This window comes from Patiria miniata, unplaced genomic scaffold, assembly GCF_015706575.1.
Source record: "Patiria miniata isolate m_02_andy unplaced genomic scaffold, ASM1570657v1 HiC_scaffold_1, whole genome shotgun sequence".
NCBI lineage: Eukaryota > Metazoa > Echinodermata > Asteroidea > Valvatida > Asterinidae > Patiria > Patiria miniata.
In genome coordinates, this window is record NW_024037047.1 from 18,604,484 (window position 1) to 18,620,906 (window position 16,423).

Below are 16,423 nucleotides of genomic sequence, written 5' to 3' on the forward strand. Positions count from 1 at the left end.
CTCCTCTGAAATGTATGGAAACTGTTTGACATCCCTTTTTGGTTAATTTCATTGAAAAGTGCACTTCTTTAGTTCCATGCTTTTTAAGTTCTGACGATTGAGGGCGCTGTTGCTGTAATATCATTTCAAGAAGACACTGTTCAGTTTAGGGGTTTTTTTTGTTCAAATAGCTATTCAAAAATTTGCTCATTGAAAAAAATTTAGAAGGGGTTGCTCATCGGCTTACTGTCATTTTTTACACGACAACGAATCACCAAAGAAAAGGAAATTCATGACAGCAAAATATCCAAAATTCTAGCAACAGTTTTTTTCTGAAATAGCTGTAACATTGAGGTTTCTGCCCAGAATGACATCACGATGCTCATTAACAAGTAAATTTTCATTAGCATAAAAAACCAAAAAAATTAAGCACGCAATTTAGTCACTCGATTTTCTATGTGACAAACATGGTAGGTTTTCAAATTCGTTATAAAAGTACAGATGCTCATCATTTTAATCGTTATAAAAGTACAATAAATTGCTTATGATCCTCAAGCAATATACTTTGTAAAATAAATTTCAGGAGCTCATTTATTTACAATGATTTACTTTTTACTAAAAATGTAAAAATAGATAATGGTAAGCACGTAAATTTAGTTACTTTTTCTGTATATGTAGAGCTCTATATTTACAAGCATGGTAGTTTTTCAAATTAAGCATAAAAGTAAAAATTGTTCAAGATTTGATTTGCCTGAAAATATGCAAATTGTTCTAAGGGCATTATTAGTACTGGTATATTTGCATTGTTGACGCCTCAAATGTGAATTACGTTTTTAACTACCAACCTAAAAAATTAAGTATGAAAGTAAAAAATTGTTCAAGATTTGATTAATCTGAAAATATGCAAATTGTTTTAAGGGCATTATTAGTACTGGTATATTTGCATTATTGAAGCCAGAGATGTGAATAACGTTTTAAACTACCAACCTAACCTAAGGGATTTCCGGTTAATTAAGTTAAAATATGCATTCATTTGATGGGCCAGTCCATAAAATAATCCACCCTATGGTGTTTTGGGCCAATCACAGACACGTGTCCGACACGCAACATTTGCATATGACGCGCGCGTCTGGAACATGGCTTTCTTGGGTCACTTTATTTGCAACCTCGTTTCAAATAGCATCTCTAGGTGGGAAACGCGCTTCCTGTATCCTAGTTTTGTAGTTATTTGACAAACATGGTAGGTTTTTAAATTCGTTATAAAAGTACAGATGCTCATCATTTGAATCGTTATAAAAGTACAATAAATTGCTTATGATCCTCAAGCAATATACATTGTAAAATAAATTTCAGGAGCTCAGCTATTTACAATGATTTACTTTTTACTAAAAATGTAAAAATAGAAAATTGGTAAGCACGTAAATTTAGTTATTTTTTTCTGTATATGTAGAGCTCTATTTACAAGCATGGTAGTTTTTCAAATTAAGTATGAAAGTTAAAATTGTTCAAGATTTGATTTGCCTGAAAATATGCAAATTGTTCTAAGGGCGCAATTAGTACTGGTACATTTGCATTGTTGAAGCCAGAAATGTGAATTACGTTTTTAACTACCAACCTAACCTAAGGGATTTCCGGTTAATTAAGTTAAAATATGCATTCATTTGATGGGCCGATCCTTAAAATAATCCACCCTATGGTGTGTTGGACCAATCACAGGCACGGTGTCCGACACGCAACATTTGCATATAACGCGCGCGTCTGGAACATGGCTTTCTTGCATGGGTTACTTTATTTGCAACCTCGTTTCAAATAGCATCCCTAGGTGGGAAACGCGCTTCCTGTATCCTAATTCCACACAGCAATAGCAAGTCATGGATTTATAACGTGTAACTCGTGATATTATTTCCAAAGTGTTTTACGTGTTTAAACGTTCATAACCGGGCAAGCACACATTTACTCTCATTCATAAATACCTTTTCGGTCAAAAAAATCAAAACTTTTCGGTCCAAAAGTCAAAACAAGTCAAGAATTAAAAATTTCCAACAATTTTGTTCAACAATTTTACTTTATGTTTTCGAAACACATTGCCCATGCCTAACCGAGGATTGTGAACGTTCAACCAATAAAGGGGTAAAAGGCACCGGCTTTCATATAGGGGTCCAAAATTCATGCGACACTGGAAAAGTGTTCAAGACCTGCCAGCTGGTTTTTATCAACCATTTAAAACCGGTCACGTGACGGGCTCTCGACTATAAGGAATGGGCAAACTGTCTTATATATTTTTGAATGTGAATTGTAACATCACTCCTAAAAAAAAATCCCACTGCAATTATGCATATGGGATAGACTGCAACATTTTAACTTTGAAAATAAGTCATGTTTTCGGTCCTCCTCACGCGGCGACGACTTGATCTCGTCTGTAACCCAGACACCACACACCAGAGGTGGGTTTGCGTTACCAGAACAAAACATGACATATAAATGTAACAGACAAACAAAAACATAAGAAACCCGCTTCGTTTGGGAAAAGAAAACTCGCGTACGGGTCAATATAAACCACTGCATATAAACCCTCATCAATTACTTGGGATGACCGTCACCATTGCTCCCAGCAACTCCGTCTCCTATGTTGAGACCCTCGAGTCTTGTGAGAACATCGTTGAAGGCTCCTTCATCTGGACTGTCCCGCTGTCTTCCTTCACTGGTTACTTTGACCGTGGTATCCTGATCCCTCACCTAATTATTAATTAAGAAGGGTAAAACAAATTTGCTCATTTCAAATGTGACTTATAAAGTTGTTAAGTTAATCACTTTGGATGGAAACATTTCTTCTTCTTTTTACAGAGGCTGAAACATTAATCTGGCTTGTTTTTTTTATATAGCCTATTTGTACTCTGTAATTGCTGTAAAGGTTCGAATTCGTCGACTTATATTTGTAGGATGTTTTGGAAACATGTTAGTTTTGGGATTAGGGCTAGGGTTAAGATAAAATTAATATGCGTATATAAGCAAATAAACAAAATACATCATTTTGCTCCAATGTTCCTTTTTCAGAGCTGAAAAAAATGATTTTGACGTAAAGTTTCACAAACTTGGGAGAATTTTATAAAATTTCATTATAGCATTGTTATTCCAAACACTAAATTCTAAGTCGTTCAGTATTTGAGGTTATACGGAAACAATCAAGGCACGTGTTGTGCATATAGTTTTACAAATTGGCATGACTGATCTTTGGCTGAGGCAGTTTTGGCAGTAACGTGATTGAAGTCGAGTTTTTCACCTCTCTGATTTTTTGAAGTAGTGACTCCCACTTCTCTAAAGTGAGTAAGCCATAGCAACCTCGCACCACCTTCTCGACAACCTCAGCAACAAACTTCTCCTGCTGTTCAGCAGTCTTCAGTTCCACTGGAATATGGGCCACCTTGTTGCGAGCCTCGCGTAGCTTAATGAATTGAAGAAGAAAATAAAAACTTAAGTTGGAAAGGAGATAGTGCTGGCCCTCCCTATACCTAAACAAACGATACGTTTGACATTTTCCTCAAAACGTTATGCTGCTGTTTGCACTTGTATACTCTTTTTCTTTTTGTTTGTTTCTGTTGTTATTGTGGAGCGAATACATGCTGAAAATGGAACCTATGAAATGTACCATTATGTTGAATATGTTCTATATATATTGCCATTTCTATATAAGACGTTTAAATTTTATGTTAATATTTTTCATATCCATGATCAAACAGTGATACAAGTATAGACACTGATTTACTTCAGTTTTGCTTGTGCTACAACATCATCCTTGCCACAATCGGGAAAGTTTTTCTTCGTTTATTCTCTGTTCTGCGGCTTTCTTTGTAGAAAAAGTACACAAATGATGACAGTCTGCCAATGAACAATAATGCAACAAGGATTGTTTTTCAAAGAGCTTCCGCAAGTTTCGTCATGTCGTTTGTACAAACAGTGTGCCTATCACATCAGCTGTTACTACAGCAACACTCTGCCTTGATTGGCGGGAAATATTACGGACATATTCGGACACTTCAATTGAATTGAATATTTGGCACAAAATCCATGTCTGAGTAAAATTCATGTCTCTAGAAGATCAATCGTTTATCTTACTGTTTCATCTTCAGTCACAAAGGTTGCAGACCAATAAACAAACTGCCATATGCCCCGGTACCCCCACTTCCAAACTTCATGAAAAATACAATATGTTTGAGACACACAATTAAGCTTATGTCATCAGCTTTTGTTGTCTGCAAAATTTGAATGCAAGCTCACACCCCCGTTCACGGCTTCCACCCTTGTTTTTGTTTTTACAAAACTTCAAAATCATGGCAGCGCACACAAAATGTTCTAAAAGAAAAGAATTTGGGGGCAAATCGTGATTTGCCCGCCTAGTTAATATTGGGCCTAATTATATACTAGCCTCATTGCCACATAAAAAAAGATGTGTCTTTTATGACATACGTTTTCAATCGATGGTCTTTTCTCAGCAGGGATGTCGAACACACTGCATCTGTGTAGCAGCCTAAGAAGTGCTTCTCGGTCCAGATATCCACACAAGCTGGGTATCTGGGAGCCGGAGAGGTCCACTGTTGGCATCGGTTTCTTGAACAAGAACACCCAGGCGAGTTTGATGAACCCACCGGGCTCGTACAGCTGATGAATGTCATCCGAGTGTTGGTGTCTTGAGCCTCTGTCAATGTTATTGAAAGGTTCTGGATCGGCGACGGCCCAATACTTTTTTTGCCTGATTTCCGTCATCCATAATTTGCCTCGGAGACAAGAGCATTCCGTGTCAAGCCTGATGTCCTTTTTTGGGTTTTTCTCGAATCTGTTTTCAACAGCATCTTTCATGGTTTGATGAAGGACTTTCATATTGCCGTCAACGTCACATTGCTGACGAAGTAGTTCCACGGCGCGGTCGAGGATAAGCTCTGCCTTAATTTGATATTTCTTGATCGGTAATTCCCGTTTTTTAGACTCCTGAGGAAAACACATACAAAATGTATTCACTAATGAGAAAGTGGAAAACGAACAATTCGAAAACACATGCTTTGACGTTATTTATTATTTCGTCTTTTTTTTTTTTTAATTCTTCTTACACATTGCTTTCATCGTAAATCCATTTTTAACGATCGCATCTTTATACTAATTTGAAATTTGAGCTGATGCGTTTTGGTTTTGACTGAAGGCAATCGGCTTCGAAATTAAGTGTTATGTTCTAGCGATTCATGCATGATTTATGGGTACACATCGACGCAAGGGAAAGCGTCCTTTAAAAGCATTCGTGTGATCCAGATTACTTTGTGTTTCATTTTAAAACAAAATTTACATTTGTTTTGTAAATATCATTTAGTCAATTATTAATACAATATCCCCACGGGCAACTGCCTCTGACAGCCTTGAATAGCTCACACTTTCGTGTGCTATTCTCGACGTAAAGAAATTTCCTATGAAAATATACAAAACCTGCGTCAAATGGTGCGAAAAAGTGGCTGTAACTTAATTCATTGTCAATTGTAATTTGTCACAATTCCTCTCCGACACTTAAGGTTAAAGGATGGTCCGATCACTTTATTCAGTATTTAGAACCATAACCTACCTTTTTCAAATTGTCTACTGCTTTCCGTATTTTTCCTGCTTGTTTATCGAGTGGATCGGAGCCTTTAACACCTTGTATTGCATTCAAGGCGATATTACCCTTCGAATATTTCACTGGAATAACCTTATACTTGCATTCGTCTATGCTATGCTGTAGGGAAGCATAAGTCTCGAACTTGTTAGTCTCATCCTTGACAAAACGATCAGTGACTATCAGCACCACACACCAGGAGTGTTCTATGAGGTCGATCTGATTGTCAATCGTGTACGTTCCCGCTGGGAAATCATCGCAAGATTTAACTGTGAAGGTACGCTCCTGCGGCTTCTCTAAAGCTCCTCGTAGCTCCTTCGCTTTATCCTCATCGCTGTCGTGGTAGAACAACGCAACATCCACTTTTTCTCCTTTCGAACTCGCCGTGGCCATGTTGTAAAAATACTGTTTGGAACCAGGGTCGACAGGTCAAGTGATTAAAATGGCTACCAGTACCACTGCGGCGATGCTGCAAATTATGTTGTCTATGTGGACATTGTGAATGAGCGGCGTTCGCGAAAATGTCTAAATGATTTCTCCAACATCGGAAACGTTTTCACGCCCTAATTTTCTAAACAGTATCGCAGTTTTCACTAAACTAAGTTGAAATAATGGTTTTATGATGTTCGAAATGGTGAACTCCACGACAATCATGACACACCTGCGGATTGTCATCTATTTCCGGTATTGAAACTGCGCATGCGTTTTATAGCAGGTCATGTGACATTTGGGTTGAAACATATTAAACACCGACCTCTATCAGTCTTTAATTTTAATTTCAACTTTAACTTATTTATTCTCATCACGTAAAACATGAAATTGGTCTCCTCGTTCTGCAAATTCACATTACAAACTTCACATAACCGAATTTATGCTAAGCAGGGACCTTTGGACATGACTCCGAATGACATTTGACCTCAGTGATCATTGCGCGGAAAGAATACACCTGAAATTGGTCTGAAGGGACTTTCCACACTTTCTTTTTAGTCGAGGAAAAACCTACTCCGATTTATTAAACAACACGATGGATCCAAGAATCACGCTTCCCCTTTTTCGTGTTAATTTTAGAAATCAACCCAGTATATGTAATTTTTACTTAAAGTAATGCTGGAATTGAGTAACTATATTTTTATCTAATAATCGGCAGTAAAATTGTATTTATATAACAGGCTTTGTTGTTTGCAACTTGTAATGGGTCTGACATTAGAACCTCGGTATTAAAGCAGGTGTGAACTATAGGGATCTTGTGGATTGTGTTCGGTTGATTTCGGCACAACCAACACATGTATGTATGTGTTATTCACTGCAGACTAAATAGGGCCTATTCGTTCACAATTTGGGTATGAATCAAAATTTCGTTGAACTTATGGAACCCGGCCGTGTGTCTTTCAATGGCCCTGTGCTATAGAGCAACTGATAAAGTGCTCGCGAACTCTTGTCATGTCGCCGGTGTGTTAGACTAGTTCTAGTCCCTCCGTCGTCGGTTGTGGTTGGCGGGAATTACGTCGTACTGGACAATAATCAGTTTTATGAAAAGTACTAATTGTTGATGTTCGTTTGTCTTTGAAGTTTCATTTTCCAAGCGACATAATGCCTACAACAAAGCCATATTATTCAAATCAACGATTTTTTATGGGGGGGGGGTGGGGATTCACGAGGGGCAGCTATTTCAACACCGTGGGGACGAGGTTGAAACCCTAGAGCAGTACACAATGAAAGTCACTAGTAACTGAAGGGAGATCTTCTTATAATACATACCGTCTCCAGTCCCCAATCGTTGATTCCCCTCCCCTCGATTCCCTCGCGACATAATAGGGAACGGACCAGTAAAATGGCCAAAACTGCCTAAACCGATCATACCAATGCACGATTTATATTCTGTCGATTTCTCTCTTGTATTGTGGTCCCTGTACTTGAGGGGTTAAAGCCTTATACGCACAGTCTTAATGTGTTGTAAGCGCGCCAGTGTGGGCCAAGTTTGGGCAAGGACCATTAGTCGACTAGTGGTTGATTTGTGACGTACCTTACGCCTGCGCACTGATAGCAAAGTGCGAACGTCTCCAGTCAACGCTGGTCAAAATGTCATCGCAAAACTTCTGGATCCTGGCTCTCTGCTAGCGTTATGAATGCGAGCGGCTATTAGTTACCAGCGAAGCAACCAACCCCAGTAGGCTGGTTCTAAATAGTCGACTAGCGTAGTCAACCACCGTCGACTAGACAGAGTTCGGGCAAACGTTAGTTAACCATTGGTCAACTATAGTCCTTGCGCGGACTTGGCCTAGTATTTAGATGCTCATTAACAGCGCCCTCTAGTGCCATGAGGTGCCCACCCCACCCCCACCCCCACCCCCACTCTCCGGTTTTCGAATTTCCACCACCGGGTAAGTTTAGGATTTTGGTCACACCCCCCCCCCCCCCTCCCCACTACCAGCGTGGATTAACGCCATGGTCCCACCTCTAAAACGGTCCATATCTGAGTATTTTGGGATGATATCAGACACGAATTAAAGTTGCTCTGTTTTCCCTAATCAGTGAAGCGATCATTTTTTAATATAGCCATTGGCTTGAGGACTATTTCTATAGGGATGATCATCTTGGATGGGACCAAGGACCCGCCCACCCCCACCCCCCCCCCCCAAATGAATTGACTCGACAGTATAAATGAGGTTGGATCTAGCTTTAATTTGATGTACGTCTGGAACACCATTCAGCCTGTGAGAGGATTTTTTTCTCTCAAATATGGGAACGTATTTACCGTTCTGCACCCATTAAATCTGAATCGCCCGACAGCAGGGCCACCCATGCGTCTATCAATTTCCTAGCCCCACCCCCTTCAAACTTTTTTACCATCCAACATTACAAGAAGACAGTGCCACACTGAATAATAGAAGGAACTTTTATTAGACTAGCATGAACGCAGAATGATTTACAGCATCCAAAGTGACTTACAATATAATCCGTAAGATTTGAAACTTTGCAAGGCGGTATTACAAAAGCGAGGTTTGCGATAACACGTACTATGTGGAAGCTCTAGAATCTCTTGTGGGTTTCACAACCAACCAGATCGTTTTTTAACCACATTTCTTTTGAAAAAAAAAGAGAAGAAGGGATTATTCCACATGGTGTTACCACAAAACCTCACTAGACAATCAGAATAAAGCTAAAAGCATATAAGTAAACCACGTTCAGTGTTTAAAATGAAATTGCAGTTGCATAAAAAAATCCATCAAAAAAGAAACCGTTATCCTTTGCTGACCCGTTACATATTAAAAGAGTAAAATATAAGGACGACATGCTTTGTTTACATGTGCGCTTTCCTATGGCAGCCAGATGGAGGCGAGATTCACTCATCTCCCATAGGAAAGAGCACATGTAAAAAAAAAATGACGTCATGTCTTACGCACTGGAGGGCTTCACGAACAGTATACGTTATCAGTATAGGAATACGTTCGAAGAGATAAACTTTAATAACTATTTTTTCTATGATTTTTTTATAGGCCTATATTTCTCTGATCTCTTTCAGAGGCAGTCTATGTGAATTCACTGACGCCATATTTTGGTCACTCAAAAAGCCTCACGTGGTATAGGTACGCACAAGCTGCATACGGCATAGGACTGAACAACGTGTACGCAAGCACGATATCTGCTTGGGAAACCAAGATGGCCGCTTGGCAGCATCAAGCCCAATGGGCCAATAAGCTAGTAAGCAGCGATCGCCGCATATCCTCGTCAGTAATACAGAACTATGGCTTTGTACAGCGACTAAAATGTATTTGGAGTCTCGTAATACACTTACCATACTATTAGGCCCTATATGTATAAATATTACATAAGGTATATAACTTATACGGCCTAGTATACAGCTGGGCCTAAAACTCACAAACCTATATACATGTATGCATCTAGCTCTGTGATGAGGACGTCACATTTTGTTTACACGTGTGTTTTCTTATGGGAGCCTGGTGCTCGAGGACCATGGTTTCGTAGCCCCATAGAAAAGCACCGTAAACAAAGTGTGACGTAATCAGTACAGAGGCTTTTTTCAGTCGATTTAGAATGGCTATATAATATTTTACTCTTTTCATACATTCTGGTTTACACAATGGGGCTATTTAGCCCATGGCATCCATTGCCATTACTAGTTAAACCTATTTCGGGTTAGACTCTTGGACAGAGTGAGGCTTAGGCAAGTTTAATTCACAAGACAGTGACAGTCGGTGAGGCAGTGAGTTAGTCGGGTGCAAAGAGGATTGTTAGTCTATTTTTAGCGCTGGGTACAAAAGACTTTACCCAAATCAAACAGCGCCCTCTATTGTGTCTGCCAAACCTCAAATAGGCTACTAGGCTGGCACCTCTTGGACTAACATAAATAACTAGGCTGTGTCCGAATTACTTGGCTGCGGCTTGAAATAACACACGAGTCTATTCCAACTGCCAGTGTGAAAATGCCAACTGCAAGTATCTCCCATAATGCACTGCCTCTCCATGGTAACATCTTGGCAGAGCGCACTGAACTGTAAATCGATGTCATAAAAACCTGTACATTATCCATTGACGCCCTCAGGTACTTAACAAATTTGAAATTAGCAATAAAAACGAGGGCCCAGTGCTCTCTCTTGTTGAGAGGATAAAAAAAGAGAGACTCGAGGGACCAAGCTTCGCTTCAAAAAGATTTGAAACAACACTGCAATCACGCCTGTGTACGTCACAACGCTATCCAGAAAAATATATAAATGTTTGATTGAAGAGAACGGTCATAACATTTTGATCCCCACCCTCGAAAAATATCTTCGCCACGCCACACTGCTGACAATATTTTTCTAAATATCCCAACTTATCTCTGACCAAGTTAGTTAACTGAAATCAGTGCCTTACTGGTAAACGAACTTGCTCAACAATTGTACTCAGTGTCGAAGATGAGGAAAATGAAGATGAAAACTTGATAAATGACAACAACAAAAATGAAGAAATAACGAGATTAATCACTGTAAGGACGAATCAAGTTTAGGCTTCTTGCGTTGCCTCGGTTCATATTTAGTTATGTTAGTCTTTTCTTCCAAGGTGTTCGATCTGCAAAATCTTGCCAACTGCTCAAGCACCTGTCCGAAGTTTCTCATTTCAGTCTGACCTCTCTGAAAGATTTCTCTCAAACGTGCCTTGACTGGCGATGGTAAGTTCTGGACAAATGTTACGCAATCACCGACCCATGAGAAGAATCTAAATGTAGCTACTACCTTATCAGGGCGGTCAATGTTGTTCCTAGTTGCAGATTCTGTCTCAAGAATAGCAGGTTTCACAGACTTGTCAGCGTTCTCGATTCTGATCCAATGCGGTCGGGACGAAACAACCACGAAGACCACTGTATTCATCAGGTTAGTCTCTGACAGGTCGGTTGAACCACACAATTCATCACGAGGACTACCATCCATGGTATTCTGATGACAGGTACGAAGATTAGAAAAGCGAAAAACGGTAAAATCAGTAAGATGAGAAAGCAACTCAAAGACGAAAACATCAATTTTGCTTATCAAACGAACTCTGTCGATGTGGGTCACCAATTTTTCTCTTTCGCCTCTTCCGTTCTTCAACTCGAGGTGTTGTTCCTCAACATCTTCGACACTTTCATTTCTAACTTGGATCAGTACATCTTTAGTATCGATTATTTCTTCTTGCTCTGCGATCAGTTCATCTCCAATTGTGATTTGTTTATCAGCAATATCGATTATTTCTCCAGTTGGGATCTGTTCGTTGACAGTATCGATTACCGGCATTTCTCTTTTATCTGTTATCTCTTCCTCACTAGTGTCGATTCTTTCTTGTTCATTTGTGTTCTCTTCATCGTCATCAGTTTCGATTCTTTCTCTTTCACTATTGAATTCGACTGCTTCTTCTGTTGACCCAGTCTTCCCCGCCGCGGCTTGAGTTGTTTCCGAGTCATCCTCCCCCGTCTCATCTAGTGCTTTCTTATTATCACTAACATCTTCGTCGCCACACCCACCAAGAACAGACTCATCAACGACAGAAAAATCGTGGATGTGTGATGTGATCATACCACCATCCTCCACTCCTGCCAAATCTTCAAAGAGCAAGTTCTGATAGCCGGAATCATTTTTGTCGGAATCAGTTTCATCGTGCTCATTAATAACCTGCAGAACAAACTTTTTACGAACTCGCGCTAACCACAGATCGTTTGATCGGGCCACCTTCCTGATACATTCAGTTTCTGCTTCCCCAAAATTTTCATCATCGCCGCCATCTTGTTCTTCGTCAATTGCATGAATTCCAGCTTTCACTGCTTGCCCTTCACTTGCAGTGACGTCACACAAAATGACGTCATCACTATCATGGACATCAATACATACTTCGTGTTGAGCAGGCGAATGTACTGAGACTTCAACAAGATATCCGCCCTCATTTCCATCGCTTGCCCCTCCCCCAATCTCTGCCCCTCCCTTTCCCCCATGTTGCCCCAGTTCAACCTCCAAATCGTCACCACTAGAACCCATTTCAGAATCGTAATCCAAGATATCCCCGTCACTATCCACAACACTCATCCATTCATCGCTTTCCTCGTCTCCAGTCGAGCGGACGCTGCAAACTCGGCAAGTATTTGCAAACGGGTCATTCGCAATCGGGTGATATTTCACGGTTTGGACGCTGCTCGGTTTATTCGGGCTTAATATTCGTACAACTGTCGATGTCGGTGGCGCGCTGGCTCTGACTCTGGGAATGCCTGCCTCAGCTCGAATCACTGGGATTGAGGGCGCCCTCATCCAATCTATACAAACCAAAAACAAAAGTAGCAACAATAACATGTTTGTTTGACAAATATTCAGCAAGAAATCTAACACGCTCATTTGGACATTTTCTTCAACCAGTGCGTCAAATAAAATTCATCCCCTGTATTACATAATTATTTATACACATTTGCCTTTATTCAGAAAATTGTAACTTATGAACTTGTTTTGTGTAGCACTGACAAATTGAGGAACTGCGCATGTCTTAGCAAACAGGAAATAGAGACCTGGATTCACAGGGGTCACAATATCATATAGCACCGGCGCAGTTTCCTTTGAAAACAGTTATGCCACATTGTTCCTCTTTAAGAACGTAAACAAAGGCTGCATTGTGCTGTAGTGAACAAACAAGGAAATAAAGTACTCTCTGTTACTCTATAAAACACACGGTATGCATGCAAAATCATACCAGCAAAATGAAAGATATTTCTTGTTCTGAAGTAAGCACGAAATTTCAAATCAAAACAAGGCTTGGAGAGCGACGTGTAATGTGCCAACGTTTGTGCGAACGAAAATTTCCATCGTGTTTTTGATTGCATGTAAGATTGCAGATTGCAGATTTGGTTACCACGTCCCCCATATGCTTTAATATTGTGCATTATTTGATGCATTTATTATATGATACGCTTATCCTGATGTAAAAAATCTGGTTAATAATATTTAATGAAGATGTGAAATTGGAATGCTAATTATTTTCAGACAATTGGGTTTTTTTTCAAACACCGGCGTAATGTTGTAAATTACTATGTGCTAAAATTTAAGGATCTCTGCAATTTTGCGAGGAAAAACATTACACCCCTGTGAAGTTCTAGTGTTTGGGTGTCAATTTGGGTTACTAGTTACAAATATCAATATAATAAGATTTGGAATCATTTTACGTAAAAGCAAACTGTTCTTGTCCTCACCTCGCCTTCTGAACCACTGTGGTCGAAACCTTTGAATGGCGACATATACATAGGTCATGGCAACGATCACAAAGAGAGTCCCTGAGGCGATGAGCAGCAGGTCTTGATATCCCCAACCGTCGTCAAGGTTTGCCTCGACCGGGAACACCTCTCTTGTTTCTCCTGATGGCTTTTTTTCTGAAGACATCCAGCTGATTGTGCCGGTGTTCTGATCCTCTGAATCATCTTTTTCATATAGCGATGCTTTTACTGGCATAAGCATATCTGGTCTTACTGACTCCTCGGTAGCGCGCGTCGACAACACCTTACCAGAAGCACTGGTGCGAGACGTCCGTGTAAATCCAGGCCTCTGAGTGGATCCCACTTCTGACACCAAATCGCTAGCGCGCGTACGCGCCTCCTTTGCATCCTGCTCGGCCAACCACTGCCGCAGCTCCTCGTGATTGTAGCCTTCGTCAAGGACCTTCTCGTGTTGACATGACTGGGTCCCTTCGTCAAATCGGTACCCCGGCTGTTGGCAATTTCTACTACAAATTATGTCGTGGTACTGAGAGCACTTTCTTTTGACCTGTCCACAAAGATTACAAGATAGATAATCAGCAAGCTACTTTAAAAATTGTGCAATATTCTGATTTCTGCTGGTTCCAGAGAGGACCAGCGTTATAGTCCTTTGTATTATAAATAGTTGAGTGGGTCATTCTTGACCAACTGACTGACACCCCCCCCCCCCCCCCCCCCAGTACCTGCATGTATGGATACGCAACTGGGATCATCCAGCTAATAAACACTCAAACTGTTACAAAAACCTAGATTTTATATTCAGATTACAGTAAAGGTTCAGTCCATGGTAATTGTTGCTCAGGTCATGATCACTTGCAGTCGCGACCATTTAGTCATAATGACGTCATAAACAAGCAGCCACTGATCCCGTAAAGTTTCAGACGCTAGGTGGCGCTGTATACATTACATTACGATTCTAGTTCTGCCATTACATAATTACTTTTCCCACCTCCTTTTTCCTTTCTTACCTCCGCCCGTCCTAGCTCACTTCTGGTGCATCTCTGACCCAATGACCTCTTAAACATTGACTGATCCCATCATAAAGGTTCAGACGCTAGGTGGCGCTATACATGTTTATTACGATTCCATGTTTAACCATTACGTAATCATTTTTTTCAACGACCTATTTTCATTCTTACCTCCACTCCGTCGTCACATCTCGTGCATCTGAGACACAACTCCGCCGTCTCCTCCGTGATATCCCTGCCATTCGGAAGGTAGAATTCTCCAGGTGCAAGCTTATGGAGGAAGTAATTCTCTGGACACTCGTGTTGTTGGATAACGATCTCGAAGGTGTCATTGTCTCTGCTTACCATGGTAAAGACAGTGCGCTGCGACGGTTTCTCATCAGAAGAACGAACGCTGAGAAAGAACACAATTAGAAACCGAAAATGAATTTTGAGAAACATGGTCCCGACTGCAGAAGGCTCGGTGAAAATCCCAACATATGGCATCCTATACTACATGCGTACATGTACGTTACTTCCTGGTATAAATTTATGCATCTTTGCTGAGGAAATTCAGTGTTTTGTTTGCGCAATACTTGTGTAACTTTATTGAGTCTGCCTAGAGTGCAGTAGTTTTTGTGATATAGGTGTAGCTTTGACGACAAAGACCACGGCTATTTGTTGTCGGAGGTGCCGCCAAAAATATACGGGATTTTCCCACATCACGCAATTGCCCAATGTTGCAGTGAGTGTATAGGCCTACATGCATTAAAATAGCGTGGGCAAAGGCCAACGGTCACAGTGTATGCGCACTACAGTGATTATTGCATGGCCATTGCTCAAAGGGGAAAATTGAAATCCACACAATAATACGGGTGGCATTTATCCTGGACTCTTTTTCCTGGTTTCTTTTTTTCGCTGCAGGATTTTCTATTTATCCCGTAGTATTATAAATAAATTATACATTCAATTCCAATTTTATCAGTCCATGCATGGACGTGCTTATGTGGAAAACGACTTATTATTAGTGCAATTATTAGTGTTATTTTAAGAGGTTCCCCAGAAATACTGTGGCAGAAAATTATGTCTAAATTATTTCTCAACTGCATTGGAGCCTTGGTAGAAAATCAAGCTTTTTTGGTCAATATGTAGGCCTAAGTGGAATTTTTAGTCAATAATTTAAATAAAGTGCTCGGCATCGAATCATATTCGTCATAAAATACACTAAATTATATACTGGATTACAACCGTTACATTATGAACTTTTTAAAAAGATGAGCAGCACCAAAATATCGGGATTAACCTTCGATCCTTATGAAATGTGTGTTTGCATACAATGCAAATAAACTCAGCCTATTATGACTCGACATGGCGTGAACGCGAATCATAATGCATGCAACGTCGACAATTTTTATCAAAACAATCTTCAACCTTTGACATGATCACGGGATCACGGGTAGACTTGTCCCACTCCCATCAGTATCTTTCTAGACTGAATGCAGAGAACTGGGGTTAAGTCGATCCTGCAGAACAGGGTTCATTGGTGCAAACAAATCATCCCCGTTAACAAGAGCAGAAACAGTTTCAAGTTGAGAAACAATTATCATAAAAATCTTGAACCTTTGGATTTAATCACATGCTGATCACGGGTATAGACCTGTCCCGTTAATCGTTTTGATCATTGAATGTAGATCGAGGGTCGTGGGTGAAAACACAAAAGTACAAGGGGGTATTTATACCTCCCCAATATTTGCTAAGGACTGAACTTTTCTACAGATGTGCCCCTTTTCACCAGCGTTTATCTCCCCTCCAATTTTTTTAGAGACGAGTGCCCTTTTTTAAACATTATTAAGAGCCCTTTGAAGGAGAAAAAAACAAGTGCCTTTCTTTTTAATTTTACCAGCTGCCTTTTCTTGTACGAGCCCTTTTTGGGAATTTCGCGCGACCGTCGGCAATAGAGCCTGAAAGTACGTAGGCCTATGCACCATTTTGTCTTTGAGCATCCGGACCCCTCCGCGACCTTTCTATGGGCATTTTACACGGGGTTGCCCTTTCTCTTGCTATAAATTTTGACAGAATTATTTCTAACCGTAGGCCTAATCA

General features: G+C 40.3%; 2 protein-coding genes across 2 annotated transcripts; both read right to left on the bottom strand.

Annotated features, from left to right (window-relative positions):
• Positions 1 to 4,258: 4,258 nt before the first annotated feature.
• LOC119724438 lies at positions 4,259 to 6,388 on the bottom strand. Its single transcript, XM_038195501.1, has 2 exons — positions 5,582 to 6,388; positions 4,259 to 4,962 (listed from the first exon to the last, which is right to left on the bottom strand). Exons 1-2 carry the CDS (start codon positions 6,002 to 6,004, stop codon positions 4,387 to 4,389), a joined length of 999 nt encoding a protein of 332 aa, XP_038051429.1. The 5' UTR covers positions 6,005 to 6,388; the 3' UTR covers positions 4,259 to 4,386.
• A 3,145-nt stretch (positions 6,389 to 9,533) lies between these two features.
• Positions 9,534 to 15,032, bottom strand: LOC119724446. The gene is made up of 3 exons (XM_038195512.1): positions 14,513 to 15,032; positions 13,314 to 13,881; positions 9,534 to 12,389 (listed from the first exon to the last, which is right to left on the bottom strand). The coding sequence occupies exons 1-3, from the start codon at positions 14,825 to 14,827 to the stop codon at positions 10,594 to 10,596; spliced, it is 2,679 nt and encodes an 892-aa protein (XP_038051440.1). The 5' UTR covers positions 14,828 to 15,032; the 3' UTR covers positions 9,534 to 10,593.
• Positions 15,033 to 16,423: the final 1,391 nt, after the last annotated feature.

Coding starts and splice junctions, on each gene's coding strand:
- LOC119724446 (XM_038195512.1), bottom strand. CDS start 14,827: ATGCCATATGTTGGGATTTTCACCGAGCCTTCTGCAGTCGGGACCATG. Junction 13,882..14,512: donor GATGTGACGACGGAGTGGAG/GTAAGAATGAAA, acceptor CTTTGTGGACAG/GTCAAAAGAAAGTGCTCTCA. Junction 12,390..13,313: donor ACAGTGGTTCAGAAGGCGAG/GTGAGGACAAGA, acceptor TGGTTTGTATAG/ATTGGATGAGGGCGCCCTCA.
- LOC119724438 (XM_038195501.1), bottom strand. CDS start 6,004: ATGGCCACGGCGAGTTCGAAAGGAGAAAAAGTGGATGTTGCGTTGTTC. Junction 4,963..5,581: donor CAGTAGACAATTTGAAAAAG/GTAGGTTATGGT, acceptor TGTTTTCCTCAG/GAGTCTAAAAAACGGGAATT.